Raw genomic sequence first — 23,072 nt, forward strand, 5'->3', positions numbered from 1 at the left:
CGCTGGAAAAAGCAAGTCATTATCAGGTGCCAAAAGAACTCAAAAATCCTTTTGCTTCCATTTTTTCAATCCTCAGACTACCTAAGAGTTGCCTAACTTTATTTTCAGTCTGTGTCTTCAGCATGGAACTTGTAGAGCAAGTGAAGGCCAAAGTGAATTTTACAACCTTACTATAAAAGTATGAAGAGAGGATTTGGTAATGGAGGCGCATGATAGTCACTTAGCAGTAATGGCACTGTTGAGACGTAGAATGTAACATCCAATTTCTTTATATTCGATTAGTTCCGATAGCCATTGCTTACACACGTGAACTGTGTTGACCACTATGGTAAACGAATAATGCGCTGCTGTTGGCTGAGATGCTACATCAGCATAAAAAGCATTTAATCTCTTTGGACATATCAGCAAATAGGTAGCAATTCTTCCCATTACTGTCTGAAAAGCTGTCTTCTTTTGCATGGAAGATAACTAATCACTTCATTTTCATGTCACCTCCTAGAGATTTGTAGCTTAACACAACATCATTTGAAAAGTTTGCTTGTCTGGAAGTGTCTGTGTGCTCATTAGCTGCTACTGATGCAAATTGGTAAAGATGTTGCCTTCCATACAGTTTTTTATGTGAAGGCATGAAACAGGATTAATCATATTCTTCACCTCAGTGCTGCAGTACCACAATGGCTGCTAACATACTTGCAATCACACTTCAGAAATCAGAGTAATAATAATTAAAATGTTAATAGGTCAAGAAAATCCATTTTGTTTGCTTTTGAATTTGTGAAGCAAATTTATGGAGATAAATGCTTTCTGTTAATCAGATTTCGGAGCTGAATGGCTCTAAGTTTTCTAGTAATAGATAAAAACTACCTGAAATAATCACGGAAATTTTATATTCTCCAAGTCTATTGAAATGCAAAATAAAATGGAGTTTTATAAATTCTATTTTGTGGTTTCATTTTGCATTGCGATGGACTAGAAAGGAGAATGTATGATCTGTTATCTTGTCTCAGTGGAAGTGCTGATTAAATTCCTTCAATGGGAATGAAAACATTGATTGGTCTTGCATGTAGGATTAGTCTTCAGAACAACAATTAACAGGAGTTGCTACAACCGAGATACTCAATATGACTCAGATCAGAACATTGGATTGTGGAAAAAGCACTTGAGCTACATGAAGCAAGCAAACAATTCGATTAGCTAAGAATGATTGAAATGGCCAATAGCTAAACTGTGCGAAGTTGAGCTTGTGTTCTGCAGCTGTTCCTCCCCAACGTTATGCTCATCAGCAATTTTCAAACTCCACTTGAGCTAGAGATTTTTAGGTATGGGTGAAGGTCTGATTAGCAAAACCAGATTTATAGCTAATGTGGATGCAGTAGTATACTATCCCTTTTGGGCAATGGTGATTTTAATATTCATATTAGAGATCTGCAGAGTTTTAAAATTAAAAAGTCAGTGTTCCATACACAGCCCTTGTAGAATTTAGGATTCATTCCAAGTGAAAATCTGCCTCTGTGTGGGAGGGACTGTAGAGGGCTTAGGCTTTGCTTGTATTTAAAAGTGATGGTTTAAGAGATGACATAAGAAGCAATAGCTGCTAGTGGGGGAAAAAAACCTGTCATGAACTCGAGAGCAGATGAGATGGCAGTGAGAATGTGTTTGACAAAAAAAGGAGGCCAATACATTCAAAAAAATGGGTATGTAGAATATACCTACTGTGTCTGTGTAGTCTCCAGCTGAACAGTGTACACTGTAATCAGTGCTCTTGGACTGCTGAAGCCAAACCATGAGACAATTAATTGGATAATGAGCTGGGATATGTGACTGTCCTTCACAATACCTCCACACAGTATGTTTGCTCTGCGCAAGTATGACTGAAGCAAACTGAATGTAAAAAGCCAAACAGAGTGCTTCCAGTAACTTAAGATTTTAGCTCTTCTTCAGTCTGTCACAGTGTACATTGACTCATATGGTCTGCATACGTAAGCAAAGACGGCATCTTCTGGAAAAGGAAAAGTCTCCTTGGGATTCTAACTTCTCCTGGAAATTAAGATGTAATTCCTCCAATTAGAAATTCTTCTACTTTTTAAAATATACTGATTATCCATGCAGCTAACAGCAAAAATTTAATTTGATATAGGAAAACAGACAGAATTTTTGTATATTAGGTATCATTCTAACAGACTGTGACTGACTGGGACTGAAATATATTCATACTTAATTCTATAAAAAAAATGTGAACTGCAAACACATTTCTATGAAGTGTTCTGCTTAAGAATGGCTCCCAAGAAGAAAAAAGTGCTAAATCAATGAACAAATTTATTATCATTATCATCATCATTATTATTATTTCATGTAGCACTGTATAATACTGGATAAAGTGAAGTATTTCAGAGGCAAATACTCACCCATTGTAAATCAATAGCACTTTAAAGTCAACAGAACAATGTCAGATTATTCCTACTGAGGAAGGGCTCTTCTGTGTTGGTCTGACACCAGGATTTACCAGTCTGTGAGCATTGATCTGGAAAGAACTATTTGGAATCAGAGAGTCACAGAAAGGTTGAGGTTGGCAGGGTCCTCTGGAGCTCATTTAGTCAAGCAGGGCCACCTAGAATCAGTTGTCCAGGACTATGTCCACTCAGGTTTTTAGTATCTCCCCAGATGGGGCTCCACAACCTCACTGGACAACCTGTTCCAGTGTTTGACCATTCTCACAGTAAAAAAAAAAAACAAACACCCAAAACTTCTTTCTTCCTTTCAGATGGAATTTCCTGTGTTTTAATTTGTTCCTGTTGCCTCTTGTCCTGTCAGTGGGCACCACTGAAGTGATTCTGGCTCCTTTGTCTTCATTCCCTTTCATCAGACATTTATAGACATTGATAAGATCCTCCTGAGCCTTCACTTCTGCAGGTTGAGCAGTCCCAGCTCTCTCAGCATCTCCTTGTAAGTCAGATGCTCCAGTCCCTTAGTCATCATGGCCCTGCGCTGGACTGACTCCAGTAAGTCCATGTCTTTTTAATAGTGGGGAACCCAGCACTGGACTTAGCACCCCAGATGTGTCTCCGCAGTGCTGACTGGAGAGGAAGGATCACCTCCCTCAATCTGCTGGCAATGCTCTGCCTAATGCAGCCCGGGAGGCTGTTGGCCTTCTTTGCCACGAGGGTGCATTGCTGCTCATGGTCAACGTGTTGTCCACCAGGACTCCCAGGTCCTTCTCTGCCAAGCTGCTTTCCAGCTGGTCAGCCCCCCAGCATGTACTGGTGCATGGGGCTGTTCCTCCCTAAGGGCAGGACTTTGCACTTCCCCTTGTTGAACTTTATGATGTTCCTCTTCAGCCCATTTCTCCAGCCTAGTGAGGTCCCTCTGGAGGCAGCACACCCATCTGGTGTGTCAGCCACTTGTCCCAGTTTTGTATCATCTGCCAAGTTGGTGAAGGTGCACTTTGTATAAGCGTATAGGATTAATGAAGAGTTTGAACAGTGTTGACCCCTGTATTGATCCCTGGGATACACCACCAGTGACATTAGATGTAATACGGACAGAATGAGGAGTCACTTGGGTTTTTTATGGCAAATAGCTTTTTGAGGTTTGATGAGGGTATTTCAACTTGAATCACTTCGTAATTCCAATTCCAAAGTCACATCAGCCTTCTCGTGATTATGTTTTTCAACAGAAAAATTAAAGTCTGGAATGTTGTTTATTTGCTGTTATGCTCATCTTTTCCCTGGCATCTGTTTTTGAAAGACTTTTTTCTATAAAGCTCAAGTACATTAACTGTCTAGTAAATCTAACTTTGCAGAAAAGTATATCATCCTATATTTTTAAAGTAATGTCTTTTCAGTGTTTTTAATACTTGTCTGATTCATTTCACTTAATTTAAGCCTCCTAAAGCTAGGCGCTAAGTTGAAGATAGTGTTCTAGGCTTGTTCCTTGGTCAGTAGAAACAGAAAAGATGATTCCATCTGTCTTAAACACTTTCTTACTAGATAATGGAGTAATGGAAATCATGGTTTAGAGTTGCCCGTTTCTTCCCACAGATGACAGAAGGAGCCTGAGCAGCTAGTTCAGGGTAGGTGTGTAACTTTTAGACGGCTGAAGCTGGGTCACATGAATTGTATCCCTTATGTTTGCTTTGTTTGGTTAGCTATTTTAAAATATAAACAATTTGGAATAATGTCCTCTTTATGGTGAAAAGAGATGTTGGTAAGGAAAAACAAAGGGGTAAGGGGAAAAAAGTATATATACAGATTTGGTTTATGTTTAAAATACACCATGGAGTCACAAATATTACATTTCATTTTACTACGCTGCTGTAGTAATAAAAGACTTCTTTTACCGCGCATATACAAAGATAACTTTTTGAATCTTCATTCTGAATTTTTTCCACTCTAATGAAAGTCCATGAACTTTAAATTAATTCTGTATTTGTAACAGGGCTTCGAGCCCTGATCCTTAAAGCTGCTTTACATGAATATAAGGTTATACCTACATCAGATGGCTTCCAGGAACAAGATCTAAATGCCAATATCTGAATTTCCAGTTATTAAAAAGTTAGACGCGTTATAGAAGAAGATGGAAACAGCTTAGAGGCCGTAAGAACTGTTGTTTCTGGGGAGTCAGATTTAAACAGCAGTCGTTTGCATGCAGTTTGTGTTCGGTGCTGTGGATATAGCTCATATTTAGTATATCACTTCAGCAGAATATTGTAGGATATTGCCATCTTTTTATTTCTTTCTGAAGAACATGTATTCCATTGTAATGCAGAATTCATATTAGTGCCGCTAGTAGTTTTTAAACAATTTCAATGAATACATCTTGTAACGAGTAATATTGTCATTTCTAGGAACAGTTGCTGTTCTGATGGGGAAAGAAAAAACAATGACAAAGAGAGAAAGAATGTCTCTAGGCAGCAAAATGAGATTTGCCACTTGAAAAGCACATACTCTTCTCCTGGCAAATGAACATTCTCATTGTCAGGCTGGCTTTCAGGAATGCTAATTACATTGATGTTGTAATCCCACTGATTTCCATTCTAGACCTGCTAGAAAAATGCAGATTGTCTTTCAGTGTAGCTATATCTTGTCTTTCCAGTTTTACTTCCAAGAGAAGTTTTGGGTTTGGTTTTTTTTCAGTTGCTTTTTGGAACAGGCAGATTTTGAGAAGAAGCAATCATTGAGCGCATAGATACATATGTCATGGGCTGTCTTCAGATTAGCAGTAGTTGGTTAGCACTTTTTAAAAAAAGTACTATCAGCATCTGGTTCCTGTAACTAATTCAGAGAATCAGGCAGAGCTTCAAAACAGTCAGCTGGTCAGAATCCAGGTATTTCACCTCTCCTGATAGATTTAACAAAAGTTATAAAGGAAATCAGTGAGATTTCCTATTCAGTTAGCACCTCTGAAATTAGCATTCCCACCAGCTATCACAGCTGTGATTGTGCGTTTGCATCAGCGGGTCACTCCAGTTGAGAGGCAGAATATGAGCTTCCAAGTGGTGAACCCCATTTTGCAGCACTGGTATGAATATTCTTTAGCTTGCATTCTTTTTCCTGGGAGTGCTGTCAGTTCCTGGAAATAGTAATATTACCAGTTTAGGATATATTCATCCACTCTATTTAAAAATTACTAGTTTTTCTAGTACAAATGTTGGCCTGTGACAGAAAAAAACACGTCCTTTGGAATGAACTTAGGGAGAAGAGAGGATACACTACAATATAATGTATTTGCCACATAGGTAAGGTTTTGTCTGTGTTGCGTGCTCCATAGACACAAAAAAAAAACGAATGTAAATATGAGACCAAGGAGCTCTGAAAGAAGTTGTCTGTAGCTATCTTAAAATCAGGCTGAACTTTCGCAGAATACTGTGTCTCATTATCAAATGTCCTAACATAGCTGGAAAGCTGCTGAGGTTTTTTGTATTCTTTGAAGAAATAGTTCTATCAATACCTGAGGAGGGGAGAAGTGCATGGATTGCTCAGGGTTCAGCAGCAGCAAATAAAAAAGATTATTTTTAAATCCAGCTGGGTTCCTAATTTCATTTTTACATGCCTAAGTTATGCCTAAATTGTTAATTGGCTGTACTGTGTGCCACAGCCATTTATAATGGCTAGAAGTAAAGGAAGTAATTAATTGATCCACAACTGCACAGATCTCCTCCACCCACAGCTGCACAAGTTCAGATCCACCAAAAAATCTTGGGATTGGTAAATAGAACTCGGAATCATATATCTTTTCATGTTATTGCAACCTAAGATAATAATAATAATAATCAGCTACTGTTATGTGGCATTTAGGGTCTATGGTTTCTGTGTCTGCCATTCCTTAAGTGTGTAAGTATGACCACATGTCAATTATGTTGTAGTATGGCTTGAAAGCTCCTATGAATTTAACTACTATAATAAGAATGTAGTTTAATCCTTGTGAAAATCTTTTTTAGTTTTATTCCATAATTTCTGTTTTATTCAGATTAATCTTAGTAGCGTTTAAGCGGCTATGAGTTATGTAAAACTGGTTAATGTCACTACTCAAACATGGTAGAAATGTTATTTTTCACAGTGCCAACTTGAAATGTAAAAATCGTTTTTCACGTAAAGATTAATATATTTCTGTATGAGAGCTTAGCAGAGGAGTTTGAGAAACTAAACTCCTCTAACTCCTTACTGCAATATAATTTAATTTTTCTTTTTTTTTTAAGTCATAATCACTGCTTGAAAACAGAATAAAATAAAGATAACGTGTATCAGTGAATTGTTGAATGCTGTAACTTGAATAATGTTATAAACTCAGAGGAAGCATTTTGTATTTGGCGGTTAGACAACGGTCCTTTCTGAAATCACCATGGAGTGACAGTAGTTTTCTGCTGCGGCTGTAAATTGGCCATACGGTACATCACAGTCAAGGTTCAGCCGATCATTTTTCTGGGTTCTAAACTCTCCCCTGGATTTTGGGTTGTGCCTCCAGTTAGTACAATAACTCATACGGCAAGGGCAGCTGTGCTCCTTCACACTTTGTGCTACGCCATGTGCTTGGTGTAAATTGTGATTATTTGGCATCCCCAGGTAGAAAAGACAATAGGAGAGGAGACAGATATGCTAAAGGCTATTTTAAGAAGAGGACATTGTTGTCCACATTCATAGGATCAGGACAAGGAATAATAAATGGAATAAGAAAGATTCAAGTTGAACTTCAATCAAACACCAAATGGGATTTTTGAATGTTCACTACTGGAGCTTTTGAAAAAAGGCATTCAGCAAACATTTGTCAGGAATGGCATGGCTGTAATGTAGTTGACATGTCTTGGAATAGAGACTTTTCCAGATCATTTGAAGCTGTGGTTTTCTCTGGTAAGGATTCACAAACAGCACGTCTTCATTCTGGAAGTCCTCTTCCCAGGCCAGTTCCATTAAAAGCGTTTTCAACATGCCTAGGATGCTGTCAATAACATTCATGTGATGGAGTTCAGCACAAACATAGCAGCAACAACCACTTCATGGAGCAATACTAAAAAAGTGATTTTTCTGATTACATCTTTGCAGATACAAGATTTTAGATGTACCCTTCTTTTTGAGCATAAGAATAACCATGCTTGGTCTGATGACAGTCCAATAGTCCTGCCTTGGACAGTGATCTGAAGTGAATGCTTAATGAATGAGTGTAAGAAAAAGGATGAGCACTAAGTGGTGGTTCTCCCATTGTATTTTCCCAGTTTCCAGCAGTCTTGAGTTTACAGAGTTCCTAAATCAGAAGTTGTATCTTCCTTTAATTATATTCCTGTTGGATAGGTCCCCTCTTCAACTGTGCTGTATGTTGCAGTTCCCCAGATGTTAATCCCTGTGCTTTTTGTGGGGAATTTACAATCCTATCCATTCTACTCAACCGGCAGAATGCAGAAATTGCCAAACTAGAACTAAGCAAATTAGTCCTGAATAACAACCCTCCATTTCAGACACAGCACTGTATAAAAAAGACATAATCTGCTTTCAGTGTCTGAGCCGTCGTCTCCGTATACTCCTGCTCTATGCTGGAAGTACAAGTTTTTGCAGACCTGCTCAGTGTAGAAAATCCCTCTGAATGACCATCAGAGGAATGTGAATCTCACCCTGGGGACTGCAGGCCAAAATGCTGATGGTCAGAGAGCCGAAGTCTCTGTGGGAAGGAACAAGAAGAAGAAATAGGAAGCTGAAGCCTAGATTGCATGGTGGGGAGCTTATGCATGTATCAGCATTAATTACTGCAATATGAGAGGTCATCTGTAATCCCGTTGTGCAACGGTGAAGTTGGCAATCGGGGACCATCATGTCACTAAAACCGTGAGAGGGTCCACCGACATCTCTAGTAGAAAGGGAAGCTGTGTCTCCCAGCCACCTCTCTGCAAAAGCACTTTACATAGTATTTATAAAGAATAGAGGATTTTAGCATTATCACGTCATGGTTGTGAAAAAACAAGCCCTACAACAACATCCCTTCATACATTGCGTATGGATGGGCAATTTAATAGCAGATTGCTAAATGGTTGTCCATATCCATCTAACAAGCTCCTATAAAAACAAATTCACTGTTATCTGAAGAGAGCTATCCTTGACAGAACAAACTGGGCAAGGATGTGTGGATGGCAGGAGGAACAAGAAGAAGAAATAGGAGACTGAAGCCTAGATTGCATGGTGGGGAGCAGCATTAATTACTGCAATATCAGAGGTCATCTGTAATCCCGTTGTCAGGGTTTGTGTTCAGCACAATTACCATGCTATGCTAAGCACAGCTAGAGTAATCTCATTCCAGAAAATGAGGTGCTTGGAGAAAGGCAGGATTGCAGATGTCTAAAGCAGATTTGTTTTCTGCATGCCTTCAATTTTGCATCTGTTTGTTTTGATGACGTTAGCTAAAGACAAACCAACAGAGGAAATGAAAGCTATATATTCATGCTGCAAAATCAGGCATGTTTTGTCGTCAATAACAAGAAATCTTTTTATTCTGTTTGCAGAGGCATAATCCTCACATTTTCAAGCAATTTTAAACCATTTGGAGGTTTTGCTTAATTTGTGGACTGACATAAATGTAGAAGTCCAATTTAAATATACCAAAGTAACATGTTTACCCAGTGCTTTCTGCTTATTATCTTCTACTGTTGTAATTATTTATCTTAAAATGGTTTGTCTTTCCCCTATTAAGAGGCGGAATCAGTAACATATCTCCCTATTCTCATTTAATTCTGAAGAGATATCAGTGTAAACCGCAGTAAGCTAACTGTCATCTTCTATTTCCTTTTGCACAAATATTTTTGTTCAGCTGGAGGGATTTATTGTTGTAAGAGATAAGGATGGAAATGCAGAACTCGTCTTTTGTCTGGGGAGCTATTTGACCCCCGCACCCTTGGTCTGGAAGTGAAATCTGGACTAATGATCATTTGCTTTGTGGTGCAAAATGGTACATAACATTTCAGATCTAGTTAAGTTTGAGATTGTAAAAGAAGCCTCCAAGGCAGTTTTATAACCATGCCATCTTCACATGAGTTGGTGGGGATTCTTAGGAGAACTGAAAAGATATAAATGAATCCTTCGCTTTTCCTATGTCGTTGACTTTTCCCATCCCTCACTGGATCCATGCACAGTCATGTAGTTTATTGGTACACTTTTGCATCCTTCATCTTCATGGACAGTGGGGCATTATGGGCATAGGTTTGTGTTTGATGAGAACAAGAGAAGCGTCAATAGGGTTTTGTTTAGTACGTACCAATTGTCACTGTAGGATTAAAAACAATATTGCCTAAGTTAGTATTTTGCTATTTAATGACACTAAAATAACAGCTCTAAGTGACAAAATCTTCCTTGTGAATCTGTATCATGAACCTGTCAAGCATCTTTTTAACTGCTGTTTTATTTTTTTTACTTTCTTGCATCAAGCTGATTGTCATACCCCAGTGTGTCAGCATTAACTAGTAAGAATGGTTTTCTATTTAATGACTGACGCTGACCAGACTGAATTGTACAGTCACTGTAGTGATATTATTACTTCCTTGGAGACTGTGGTTTCCCAAGCTGTCATGATTTTTGTTAAATGAACTGTGGATTTAATAGAAGCAGATGTATAACAACAAAATATAATACATCTTGTACTTGTTGTGCAAAATATGTATCTCAGTTTTATTTAAAAGACAAACAATCTCCAAAAGCTGCATTTGCTTGTTTCCTTCATTGTTAATAGTCAGTGGCGTATCACAGCCCTTAAGCACTAAAAGAAATAATTGATATCTTAACTTGAAGGAAAGTATTGTTTGTGTATCGAATTGAATATCTTATGCAGAAGCTAGTCTGTAACCAGTCTTTTACTGATACATCATGTTTGATGGAACCAGAGGTAGGTTATTCAGCTGACAGTTTACAGGCAAAGAAAATTTCTTGGGAATTTAGAGAGTAGTAGCCCCATTAGAGCTTTTGTCAGGAGAAAGCATGACTCGCAAATCTGTTGGAGTATTTGGAAGAAATTAATGACCATATGGCTAAGTCCATTTGCTGTGTGGTATTTGACTATCCAAAAATGTGTTCAACTATTTCCTTTCAACTGATAAAGTAAATTGAAAGGTTTTCTTGTGAAATAATGTCTGATTAAAAATAAATACCTAAAGAGTGGGTAGGTGGGCAGCTTTAACATTGGAAGGAGCTTACTCACAGAGTCCTCGCAAAACCTCTGGTGAAGTCCTGTCTGTTCAATAAAAAAGAAAGATAGCAAAATGTTCCAATAATTTAAGAAATGTACCTAGCATTATTAAAATGGAGTGAGAAGTTTTAAAAATATCTTGAAATACAGATTGACCAGTCTATGAAACAGAAGGTTAAATTCAATGTGGTCAAGTTCAAGGTAAGACTACTCAGAAAAACCCCTCAGGGTGCATGTAGTGGTACCTGATGTCTCAGGAAGAGATAGATAGCCTTGGGTGGGCTTCCTCAAGGCCCATCTGTGAGACCTGTGCCTAGGAAAATGCTCAATTCATCAACACTGCTGTGGTCAGAGTAGGATTGCCTTGCAGGTTCCGTGATTTGGACCTGCAAGCAGGTCTTCAGCAGGTCTCAAGCTTCCCACCTCATGAGAATGATCTTCAGGGCGGTGAAAAAAGATGGTCATCTAAAGACAGATCTTAGTGGTGCATACATATATATTACTTTGTAAGGCTAATATTGTTTAGAAATTATTATCCAATCTCATATTTCCTACGCATCTCATGTTGTTATGCTTGAACTGAACACTGAAGTAGAAGGTATCTCTAATGTGGTAGTTTTAATTTTTAGAAGTGGTAAATTTTGTGTTTAACTCACATTGAAAAACTGACAAACATGACAAACCAAGACTGGAACTGCAATTAAAATAAGAAGCTTGTGCAATGAAGTACCTATTCCCTGAAGGCAGAGATTTGCTTTGGATTTCAGGAATAATCGTCCTAAAGCTAAGGAAGGTAAACACTTCTGACCATATATGGTCACAGCTGACAAAGTAGAGTTAAGTGCTGTACTTGGTAATTTAACTGCCTTCAATTTAGAAAGGAAAATTCAGCTTTCTCTTGTAAGGAATTCAAACATATTTCAAACATCATTTAAAGCATCTCAAGCATGAGAACTAACATGCCTTCAAATCAAAACTCTCCACAGTTCTGCACCTTAAACAAAGGATGATAAGCAAAAACAATGAACATCCACATCTCTTCCAAGTCTGCCAAAGCTAGGTTGTCTTAGGAGATCAAGGGTCTCATCATAAAATACATGTTCTTCTTCTGAAAATTAAATTATCTGCTAAAGCCAAATACCCTTATTCTGGACCCCACTCAAAAGCAGCCCTGACACATGCTGGCAGTCTGTCCTTGTGCACACATATTTCCCATTAGGTCACTGAATAACGCGAGCAGGGCTGGCAGGTGTCCTCATCCCTGTGGTCCTCACCATGAGAGGAGAATATTTAAAAAGAATACAGCTCCACATCCATATTAAAATACCTGCCATGCCTCCATGCCTCCTTTTTAAGCTCCTCCTGGAAAGCTCTCTTCTGTTTTCTCACATACCTATTTTTAAATACTTATCAATCTATACCAGCTGTTAGGGGCGGTTAATTTCATGATAAGGTGGAATCAGTCCTGTGTGTACGTGTGTGTGTTTGTGAGTTACACATACATGCAGAAACACATGTGCGCTTTCTTTTCCATCATGAAGCAACAAAGACATTTTAATAAGAAACTTCTGAAAAGATGCAATTTTCTTAGGAAAGTAGAGTAGTCTACCTCTGGCTTGCAAGCAGATATGGCAGTTCATACAGCAAAAGACTTTATTCTGATAGATGAAAAGATTTCAGAAACAGAGCTAAGATTTGAATAGGTCTTTCAATTTTTAAGTAACACTTGATAACACAATGAAAAATGACACTTTTCCAACATACGTAGGTTTTTTGAATACATCCTATATAGTGCCTGCCTATGCTGGTGACAAAGCGTTTGTTTTCTTCTGGCACTACTATGCACCTGGCACAGCAGCAGGAGAGAGCTGCATTTTGTTATGTTTTGTGCAGCATGAACAGAGTTATTAGTCAAGTGCTGAATGCACCGCCTTTATTGTTGGGTGATACATGACACAGAAAAGTAGAACTAGGACTTTAGATTCTACCTGAGCTTTGTGGACTGTTAAAAATGTGCATGAAGTCATCGTATGGTGCAAGTCAGTCATTAATTTCAAGATTTCATTTAAGCATATTCTGGAAGTAAACCAGTTTTTGCATTTAAGAAGTAATAGATTTGGAACCCCACCTTTCTGGGGGTCTCAGTTTATCTTTTCAGAGCGCAAGCACGAAGTTGTCCGTGGCCCTTGCTCCATAATAAACTTAAAACTGCAATTTAGTTTATATTTGTCTCCATTATCAGTGACACACAATACCCAGGGACTGTATTGCCAGTGATTCCCAGCATTGTCTCCCTGCCTCAGCTTCTGCCAAGAGGAGCAAATTGCACTGGTCACTTTTTCTCCTCCGTACCTTTAAATTAACGAGGAATTAAATTATTTGTGACTCTCTGCTCATATGGTGTAAGGATTTCATAGCAGTACCATTTAAGGTGAAACACTGCCAGGCTTCTGAGAAAACCTGAAGTGTAAGTAAGTAAACATCTACTCTCTCCTGTTGTGTTCGAAATTGCTGAAGTGCAGTTGACCCACAAAGCAGAAGATCTTTTGGGCAACTGAGCAAGATCAGCTGCTACAATAGCTCCTGCAATTAGCTTCTCTTTATATTCTGCATCAAAATTGAGTTTAAAAAAACCACCTTATTTACTTGAAAGTGATTGGGGGTATTTAATAGTAGGTAGACTGCTGATCATTTGTATATAATGAATTTTCAAAATTTTCTCTGTTTGGACTGCTTACAATAACTGAATGCTCTTGTTCCTGTACCCAAATGGAGTAGCTTCAGAAAACAATGTATGCAGAAATATCTTGACTTTAAAAAAGATTACGTCTACAGGTATTTCAGGTGAATCAATTAATGATGAATACCACACAGAAAATTATGAACATTTGAACATTACAGTTAAATACATACTTTGTGGTTTGCTGATTAGATGTATAAGACCTTTAACTGTTTTTAATGTAGCTGTTTCATATTTCTAAAGATAACTGCAATAATAGTATGTAGCGTATTGGCTAAATGCTAACCTCTGTGGCAAGAGCAGCAATATAAAACTCTGCTGTACTTAGAGAATTTTAAGTTTGCTTTTAGCAGCTCCATCAGTATTTGAATCTAAGGATAATTTTCTTTCATGATATCCATAGAACTCAAACTCACAATTCTTCAGCTAGAACAAACTAAAAGAAATTTAAAGCTTAATCTATTTCATTAATTTTGCCATGGGAATAGTTATTTACAAGCAATATTTTTGTATCTTTTTTTTGCATTTCTACAAAAAGAAGATGCTACTCGAGTGCTTTAAATCTCTTTTAATAACGTATTTGACATGACATTATGGATTTATTTGTATGCTATTTGTAATTACAGCCACTTGGGTCTCAGAAGAGTTGATCATTTCGGTTGCATTCATTTCATGTCGTTTCCATTTGCAGGATGCTCTGGCCCACTAGGAATAGAAGGAGGAATTGTGTCAAACCAACAAATTACTGCGTCATCCACTCATCGAGCTCTTTTTGGACTCCAGAAATGGTATCCATACTATGCACGACTTAATAAGAAGGGTCTTGTGAATGCTTGGACTGCTGCAGAAAATGACAGATGGCCATGGATTCAGGTAACAGATGGAGCTTGGGAGGAAAAAAATCTCCTTGATTCAGTTGCCAGAGTCACTTAAGAAACTGATGAAGACAAGTGGTAAACTAACAGCTAGATTCTTATTCACTGTCAGAAATGTAGCCTAGACTAAAAGGGACTATTTAGTTGCAAAACAGTAATAATCTCAACTTTACAAATGCACGAATCTTTTTATTTAAAAAAATGCATGCATATGTTCCACTGTGGCTCCAAACCATGGAAGCAAATTTACAGAGACCCTTTTCAAGGAAGCTGCTTTCCACATAGGTTACATTTGCTCATTAGGTCCTTAGTAGCATTTAGCAGCAATATCTCTTGGTGGAGACACCGTGACACATGCAACCCTCCTTGGGCATAATTCTAGAGTGCTTTAATGTGGTTTTGGCCATACCAGAGCCTGCAGGACTAGTTTGTCCTCTCTTCTGTGCTGCTCTGGGCACACAGGTTAAGCATTGCGTGCATCATGCTGGAAGTAACAAGAACTGTTTTAATTAAGGTTGAAATAGCTGTTATTTCAACCACATCCATGGGGCTGAAAATACACATTTTTTTTTCATTCCCACTCAAGGACTCAAATGGCAATGCCCTCTTTGTGGACTGGATTTCTCTGCACCCAGCAAATGACTTCATTAAAAGTCATGAAGCAGTGAATATGAAGTCCTGTGTCTGTATTTTAATGAGGATAATAATTATCTAGTGATTGCTGTAGCTCTTTACTTTTATGGTGTTTTCTTTTCATGATATGTGAATTGGGCTAAGCTTTGGCATTTTCAGCTCTTAGTTAACAAAGGTGATGTTAGATACTTACAGGAAAACCTTTTGCACTCATGAGTATAGTCAATATGTGAAGAGAGTGCTTCCCTCCCAGTGAACCCACCACAGGAGTAGCAAAAGATGGTACTCGAGCATCTTGTCTACCAGTGCTGAGTAAGTTGAACTGTCCATATGTCCGTTGGGTGTGTCAGACACACTCTGCCTGAAGTTACCTTCATGTACATGGCATAATTTTTGTTCATACTCAAGTTTTTGTACCGATTACCATTTCTGATTTTTCTGAGCAGTTCCCAGATACGTGGGGGAAAAGCATACAGGATTACCTGTTCATTTTTCTTGTTTGGAGAGCAGGCACAAAGCACTGTTTGATGAAGTTTTCTGAAACTGGTGTGGTGAGAGTGCTGGATTTTGTCAGTTCTGACAAATGAAGCCAGTGTTACTGTTTGTTATTCACTGCAGAGTGAAAACACAAAGGCCCTTCAATGTATCTTAAGTCAGTTTTCTTCCGTAAAGACCAGAGGGGTTAGGAAGTCTGTAAAATTTATACATTGAAAAAGAACTGGAAAGAGTAACGCTGAGGGACTTGAGCAGAATTATTTTCACAGGAGTGGAAAGCTAATGCAACTTTAATGGATAATGAAAAAGTCAGTATTACAGTAGTTTATGGGCTGCTTCAGAGTGTGGGCTTTATTAAATGAGCTGGAGAAGAAATTCAGAATCGTTTAGCGTTGGACTCCTAGACATGTCTTTACTAGGAGATGAACTGGATGGGGACGGCTGATGGTTTGTTGCGTCCACATATGTACTTGCCAAAGCCACCACCCAGGCAGCTGTCAGGCAGGTTTCTACCCAGACCAGAATTATGTCTGTCTTGGACTTTGCTCCCAGGGAAGTCTTCCCTTTGCTCTTACCTGGAAGGAAGTTTGGACCAATGGAGAAAATGTGTCTACAAATCTCAGCCCATGGCATCAGGTTTGAATAATTCGTTCTTTTTCGGAGTTAATGACCTAATCTAGGTAGTGCCAGTCCCATGCAGGTTATTCTGTAATATTGACAGCCTTAGTATGTAAGGACTTTCTAGAAGCTAATGAAGTGGTATGATTAATGTGTACTAAGCACCTAGCATTCTCTTCTTTTTCTTCTCATTTTTCTTTAAAGATAAACTTTGGTCTATACTTTTCACAAAACTTGCCAAGTATTTTATTTTTCTTTTTAGTTCAGAGTACAAATAAAAGTACTCTTTGTAGTTTAAAAATGGAAGTTTAAATCTTGAGAGGATTTCTTTTTCCTTTTCTGAAGACTTTTCTCCTTAAAACATCTGGGAACAGAAAATCTGAATTTGTCAGGGAGATGATACTTGTAGAGAAAAAGTGCTTTTTAGTCTTCTGCAGAAACCCTGTTTTGATTTGGCAAGGATACAGACCTCCACAAACTCACACTTTATGCCCTGCATAGTAGTTCTTTACATCAGAGCACAGTCTTGTTCTTCAAGTGTGAAATACACTGTAAGAGACAGACACTGCCTGACCCTTGTATGGGTGAACGGTTTCTGTTGAGAGGAGAAGCAGAAATCCCGTATCTTATTTTCGCACAGCTTCCATAATGGCCAGGGAGATACTTCGTAAGCATATGTGGAAGGTTACAAAAAGCCCACCCACTCTGATTTGTGCTAAGTTTCTGGCTACCTTCCTTCTGCTCTTGTGGGAGAAATAGCCCTCTAACAACAGCCTACTCTGAGTTTCTACTTTCTTCATTGTATCACCAGCTTCCTCCTGGCTCCTTAATGTGAGGGGTCTGCAAATGGGAACTTTTCCATGTTGGTCTGAGTGATGGAGCAGCTGGTCCCGAAGATGGCTTCTGAAAAACAGAGTGAATGTTTGCAGAGATTAAGTAGAAAGTTACAAAGCCAGACACTCCATTTTTTGGAAATGTAAATTAACATTTAGTGCAGTGAACCTAAAGCAGTAGCCTGTTACCCTCTTATAATTTCTAATGCTGGATAAATTCTAAAGGAAGCTGTGTGTAATGGGCAAAGTCCCCCAAAGTATAATTATGCACAGGCTTGTAGCTATTTTTACCTTGTTCCATCATTATCAATTTTCTTTGTCATTTAATTTCTTTATTTATATGCAGCTTGGCCAATGAAAGGTTTGAGTGCTTTGCTTGTAACTCACTTGTAATGAGTGCAGAGTTTTTTTCTCTAATCTTTCAGGTGTCTGACACACATGAACTAATTAGTATGCAATTTCATTTTCCTGCATTCTCCCAATGAACTGAAAATTGAAATTGCCATTTTAAATTTACACTCTCAGCATGTAATTAGTAATGGCACTACAATGCTTGTAATTGGCTTGTGATTTAAAGGGTCAGTGACCATGTTTTTGAAAGCAAATTGGAGTCAGAGTAAGTCATATCTCCCTTTTAAAGTTCTGCCGACCTCTGTTTCTCCTCATAGGTTGGCTGTGATAAAATAACACCTGTGTATACTGTTTAACACTTTATTAGTGACGCTAACTTCTAATGTTTCCAAATACAATGAGAAAAAATCCCAGACTTCTATTTTTCATTAATTGTTCCTGAGATATAATCAAAATGGTCGCTTTGCCTGTTCCGGTAACAAGTCTTTTTTGTCAAAACTCTTTTTTTAAGAGAGCACTGATTTCTTTTTTCCCTTTTGTCCTTTTACATTCATGGCTGTTTCTTTTTATTCTAATTCCACTTCATCTCTACTCCTTTCTTGCACATATCTATATTTTTCTATTCATACCTATATTTTCTCAAGGCAGTATGGATCAGATCAGAGATGGCCATGGGCAGGATTGTTGTTTCTATTCTCTCTCTACCGTATCCAAAGTCATAATAACTGCTAACACCAACCTGCTAACAGGACCTTCTAAATGTTACTCCTCTCTAGTGATTTCTAACCTAGAGATCCATGCCTATATCTTACATTTCTTCTTCCCTCCCAGTTTCACCACCCAAACCTAATATTTTTTAACTAATTTTTCCCCTATTCATGACTGGTTTCCTTTTCCTTACAAAAATATTATTCTTTTTTATATCACTGCAGTTATTATTCCTTTTAATACACAAAGACTTCAACCACGGTGGATATGCCAAAAATGCATAAACTGGAATGTCGTGAAGAATGCTGTAAGACAAGATAGAATAATTTGGTATAACTAGCAATATTAGGACTGGCCTACATTTCTGAAATCCTAAATCGTGCAGTTAAGGTGTATAAGATCTTTGGAAGAAGGATGCATGTTGAGAAACTATACTCAGGGATGAGAGAGCAAGGTGTGGGTGAATATTCTCCTGTAAGATAGTAGTCCTGCTTCTTTAGACTTTTAGAGTAGGTATGGTCTTTTTGTTCTGCACGTAATACCAGTGCAATGGGTTCTCAGTCCATAGATGAACCTTCCTAAATGTTCATTTGCCCAAGAACAATAAGAGTTATACCACCTATGTCAGGGAGCCTGGAGTGGAGAAGGAGCTCACAGCAGAGCTTCAGTGGCTCCTGCTACTGCATCGCAGGGCAAGCTGGGCTGGGTTGGGTCGTCAATGTACCAGAGAGTCCTAAGAATATCAACCTCAGAAATGCATGACAGTCTTAGACAAAAGTGAGAAGGCGGATAAAGGCATAGAAGAGGTATAGGGTAGAAGGTACCAGATTTAAGGCTACGCAGTGAAGTCTGGTAGGAAACATTACACAGCAAAGATTGGTACAGTTGGCAAAGATGATGTTTTGAGTCTGGAGGGGTCAGGGAAAGTTCTGATTAAGGAAAGGATGGGGTAAATTTGATTTCCTCATCCTGGCTGTAGCGAGTTGATTAAGCAAGGAGTGGAAAAGATCAGTGCCTGCTGGTTCCCATGCAATTGCTGCTGTTGCACAGTGACTGAGCTATCACATCTGAGAACGACAGATCCCTTAATTTCTGCCCATCCCCTGAGTGTGAAGAGGATCCCTGTGAGGAATGTGCCTGATGATGCAATAATTTTAATGGTGTACAAGAGACCACCAGCTCTTTTTGAAGTGCTTTGTGGTCTTTTGGACATGGAAATTGTTTTTACAAGGTCAGTATTAATCCACAGCCACCAAGAGCAGATTTGGGCATACCTTACATCTGCAGAATATTAAGAAAATGAACTAATTACAGCATATCATATCACTGTGTGGGAGCTATGATTGAATACCTGAACTGTTGCTGGAGACTGTTGTATATAAATGCAAGCTATTAAATAGAAAAACAAAAAAGTTATTTTGTTATCCCTCATTAAAATAGCAGGAACCGTTTCTCCAGAGACATCAGTATGGTTACCAATTGGTTTTTAAATAAAATATTCAAATATTTAATTTTATTATTGTGAGAAGGAGGAGGATTCCTTTACAAAACAGCCGGACTGCTCAGTTTGGTTGCAGAATCAAAAAACGGGAAATAAAGTTGCTTCAGGTTGAGTAGTTAGCTTTTTCCCCCTAGTTTTTATTGCATACAAGAATATCCAAAATATTTAGTTTGGGGTTTTTTCCTCTTCAAATAATTCATTCCTTTCATTCCTTTCAGCTCTATTTCATATTTTTATTCTTTTTTGGGATCAATTTCTCAATGTCAAATGTGATTTCAAAATGGAAAAGCTAGAAGTCTTATTTACAATATATGAAAAGAGCATTCTGGTTCCAACCTTTTTTCAAATTCTTCCCTAAATTGCTTTTCTTAAACTATATGCTAAAGTTCAGATGAAACTCCATATTTTGAGATAGAGCAGTTTGATGGAAAAGGTGCCCAACTTGTAATTGGTAATTTGAATATAGTATAGAATACTACAGAATTAGTATTCTAGTCCAAAATAAAATACATTGAGTTTATTCATTTTTACCTTCTCAGCGCATCTGTTTTAAATAATCCTTTTTTCTTTTTTAATAACATTGCACAATTTTAAGAAAATTTCTTCATTATATTTCTTGAAACTCTGAGTAAATAGTCTTCCTGTCGAGATGCTTAATACAAAAGGTGACCTGTGACGGAAAGGCATCTACCCCAACAGATTCAGGGTAAAATTTTTCCCAAGCCCCTGTGTAATATAGAATTTTAAGGTCAACTAAGTACAGTTAGAGCCACAAAAATGTAGTTCTTATAAGAACTTGTTCCCACAGCAGAAATCGGAGTGATTAAGTGGTGACCAATACACTGGGCATCCCATGAAATGCATGGAAATGTCCAGTGCCTTGGAGGGTGTGCACAGAGTCAGCGTGCTGCACGGGTGATGGAAACGTTCATCCAGAGAAAATGGAGCATGAGAGTCATCCTTAAGTATTGCCTGTACACAGCATTCACTAAAAATATATCTGAAGAATAATGGTGTATTGATGTGTTCCTGGATATGATGTTTACATTAAGGTAGTTTAAAATCAGCAAGGTAAGAGAAGAATTGTGCAGCACAGTGATTAGGATACTTGTTTGAGAGAATATAAATTCTAGTTTCTACTCCAGAAGCCATGTTGGTAATTTATTTAGTGATTTTTGAGAATGCTTTTCTTTTTTTTTCTTTTTTTTTTCTTTTTAAGTCTAAATATACTGGAATAATGTTTCTGGTAGGTAGAATGTATGTTTTTGTTTGTGGCTAAATTTGTTTTTTACACAAGTGTCTCCCACATCACCTGTGGTTTCAATCCCACCTGGCACTTAGCCTCACATTTTTGGGGGCTGGCAGTCCCTAATACTGGCATAGTTAATTGTGTGTCTGTGAATCTCACAAACCTAATCATAACTACTGTGACACACAAAAACATGTATTTATAATAAAGACTTTCTAAGTTCCAACATTCTTATCCCCAAGCAGAAATCATAAAGTGTTGGGGTTTTTTCTCCAAAAAAGGCAAGGGAAAAAATCAGCAGCTTCCACATCAAGAACTTCCAAAGAGCAAGTATACACCAGGTGATAGCTATTTGCTAATAAAATGATAAAACCCAAAATACACAGAGGTCTTGCAGAACATTCATTCAAACATCTGTTAGTAAGAGCTCTAAGCAAACTACCATCTGTCAAAACATTCATTTTGTCAAAGTTCATTTCCTCATTCATGAGTACTGTTATATCAACTTCCAAAAATACCTGTCATCATAGGTTAAACATTTAATATTACTTAATATAGCTCTCAGCTTAGTATAATGTGGCCAAGTGAACCTCATGAAATACAATCTCAGAGTCATCATGTAAGGTGATTTGAACCATAGAGGAAGACCTAATCTGCTAAGTTAAATGCTGAAAAAACTATTAAAGCTCTGCATTTTTTGTCAATACTCCAAAATTTGACTTAATATCATAGGAGGATTTCCTTGGGGGATATTGATGAGTGGCGCTAAGTACCTGAAAGCCCTTGGCAGGGGAGAACAGAAACTAATAACAAAAGTGCAGTTGAATTCTCTCAAAACTATCCCACGTAGGACCTTTGAACTGCAGGAATTAAGAGAGATCTTCAGCTAGTCAAAGGCTGCCATAAGTTCACTGACTTCAGTGAACTCAGTACCAACGTCTGCTAGCTGCAGATTCCCTCAACGTCTATACATTTAGCTTACATGCTAAAAATATAATTTACGTACTCAAAACAGACAAGAAAACAAAAGGACTGGGAGCCTATTTCTTAGTGTAATCATCCAGATACTCTCTTGTGTCCCATATCTTGGTATCTATTTGATATAATCTTATATCTCCTAGTTTCATTCTTTGTACACACAAACACCCACGCACAGATGTATTAAAACAACTTTTGATTGAGGTTTCGGATACACAAAAGCAGTGAGTCCAGAGTTAGCATCCCCATGGCAACTGAAACTTGATGCTATTATGAACGCTATCCATAACATGCTCTGTCAGCCGGCGTGCCAGCTTTCCTTAATTACTCCATGTAATATGGCTGAACGACTGAAGTAACAGTACTTTTAATCGCATTGTTCCATGCATCTGTAACACCATCTATTTTGACTTAATTGTTTTTCACATTTACCGTCCTGATACTAAAAGTAATCAAACCAGCAAGTGGTGACACACTGAAATGAGCTAATATGTGTCCGTCTGGTTTCTCGTGTTAGTAATAAGTCGCATGTGGAGATGCCCCAGCACCTATGTGGTGGCTCGCCAACCGCGATGGAGTGATGTGTGGGCATCATAGTCCTCCTGTGGGGAGGACAGCATCTGAGTCTGTAAGATGATACTATGCTGATGTGCGATAGTCAAACAAGTCATATTTTACGTTGTAAACACTCACTTTCAAAACCAGCAAAGCAAACGATCGTCACTTATAGTTACTCCTCTGCTATTGACTTCTAGAAAAAAGCTGTTTTAAGTCACTTCATTACAGCTAAGGTTCAGGAAACAAAGTCCGTGAAAAAGTAAAATTACTTTTTATATATTCTATTAAGATTTAATATCCTAATATATATTATATTAAGATTTTTTTGTGTGTGGTACAGAGGCATGTATATACAATTACCTCTGAGTCGATGGCCCCAGAGCAGTATATATATGCCGAGCTCATATGTGTATATGTAGGTCACAGAAGTGCAGAGCAATCTGCAGGGTGAAAATAGAGGCAAAGCCTTGGTACAGCTCTAGCTGTGGAGAAGCAAGCATGCCGTCCCTGGCTGCGCCTCCATGTTTCTCTGCGATTATACAGCTGGTGGAGAAAAGTTACTGTTTTATATAGGCTGTTAGAAGTATGGGAAGTCACCAGCACCGTGATACTACAGCAGAAAACAAGGGCTAAAGTACTCCTTGACCTCCCCTGGAAATAATGACGTGTGCTTGTCATCTCGAAGACTTCTAATTTCGCTGGAACATCAATTCTGTGGACTGAAAAATAGGAGTGTATTTTACTCTTGCATTTTTATAACCTTCTTATTCCATGAGAGGTTAAGATAAAGAGACATCGTTCAAGTCTTGAGTCTTTCAAAGAGACTTTTCAGATTTTGAGGGGTTTTTTTTCATCTATCACAAAACCAAGCAACGTTTAA

General features: G+C 38.1%; 1 protein-coding gene across 2 annotated transcripts in view; it reads left to right on the forward strand.

Moving 5' to 3' along the window:
* EDIL3 (EGF like repeats and discoidin domains 3) overlaps window positions 1–23,072 on the forward strand; it is a 263,797-nt gene that overhangs the window by 170,093 nt on the left and 70,632 nt on the right. For both annotated transcript variants that reach the window (XM_075136303.1, XM_075136302.1), the window contains one exon: window positions 14,085–14,266. In XM_075136303.1, the coding sequence (XP_074992404.1) occupies window positions 14,085–14,266 (182 nt within the window). The remainder of the gene's footprint in view (window positions 1–14,084; window positions 14,267–23,072) is intronic.

Source organism: Calonectris borealis, chromosome Z (genome assembly GCF_964195595.1).
Source record: "Calonectris borealis chromosome Z, bCalBor7.hap1.2, whole genome shotgun sequence".
In the NCBI taxonomy this organism is placed as follows: Eukaryota; Metazoa; Chordata; class Aves; order Procellariiformes; family Procellariidae; genus Calonectris; species Calonectris borealis.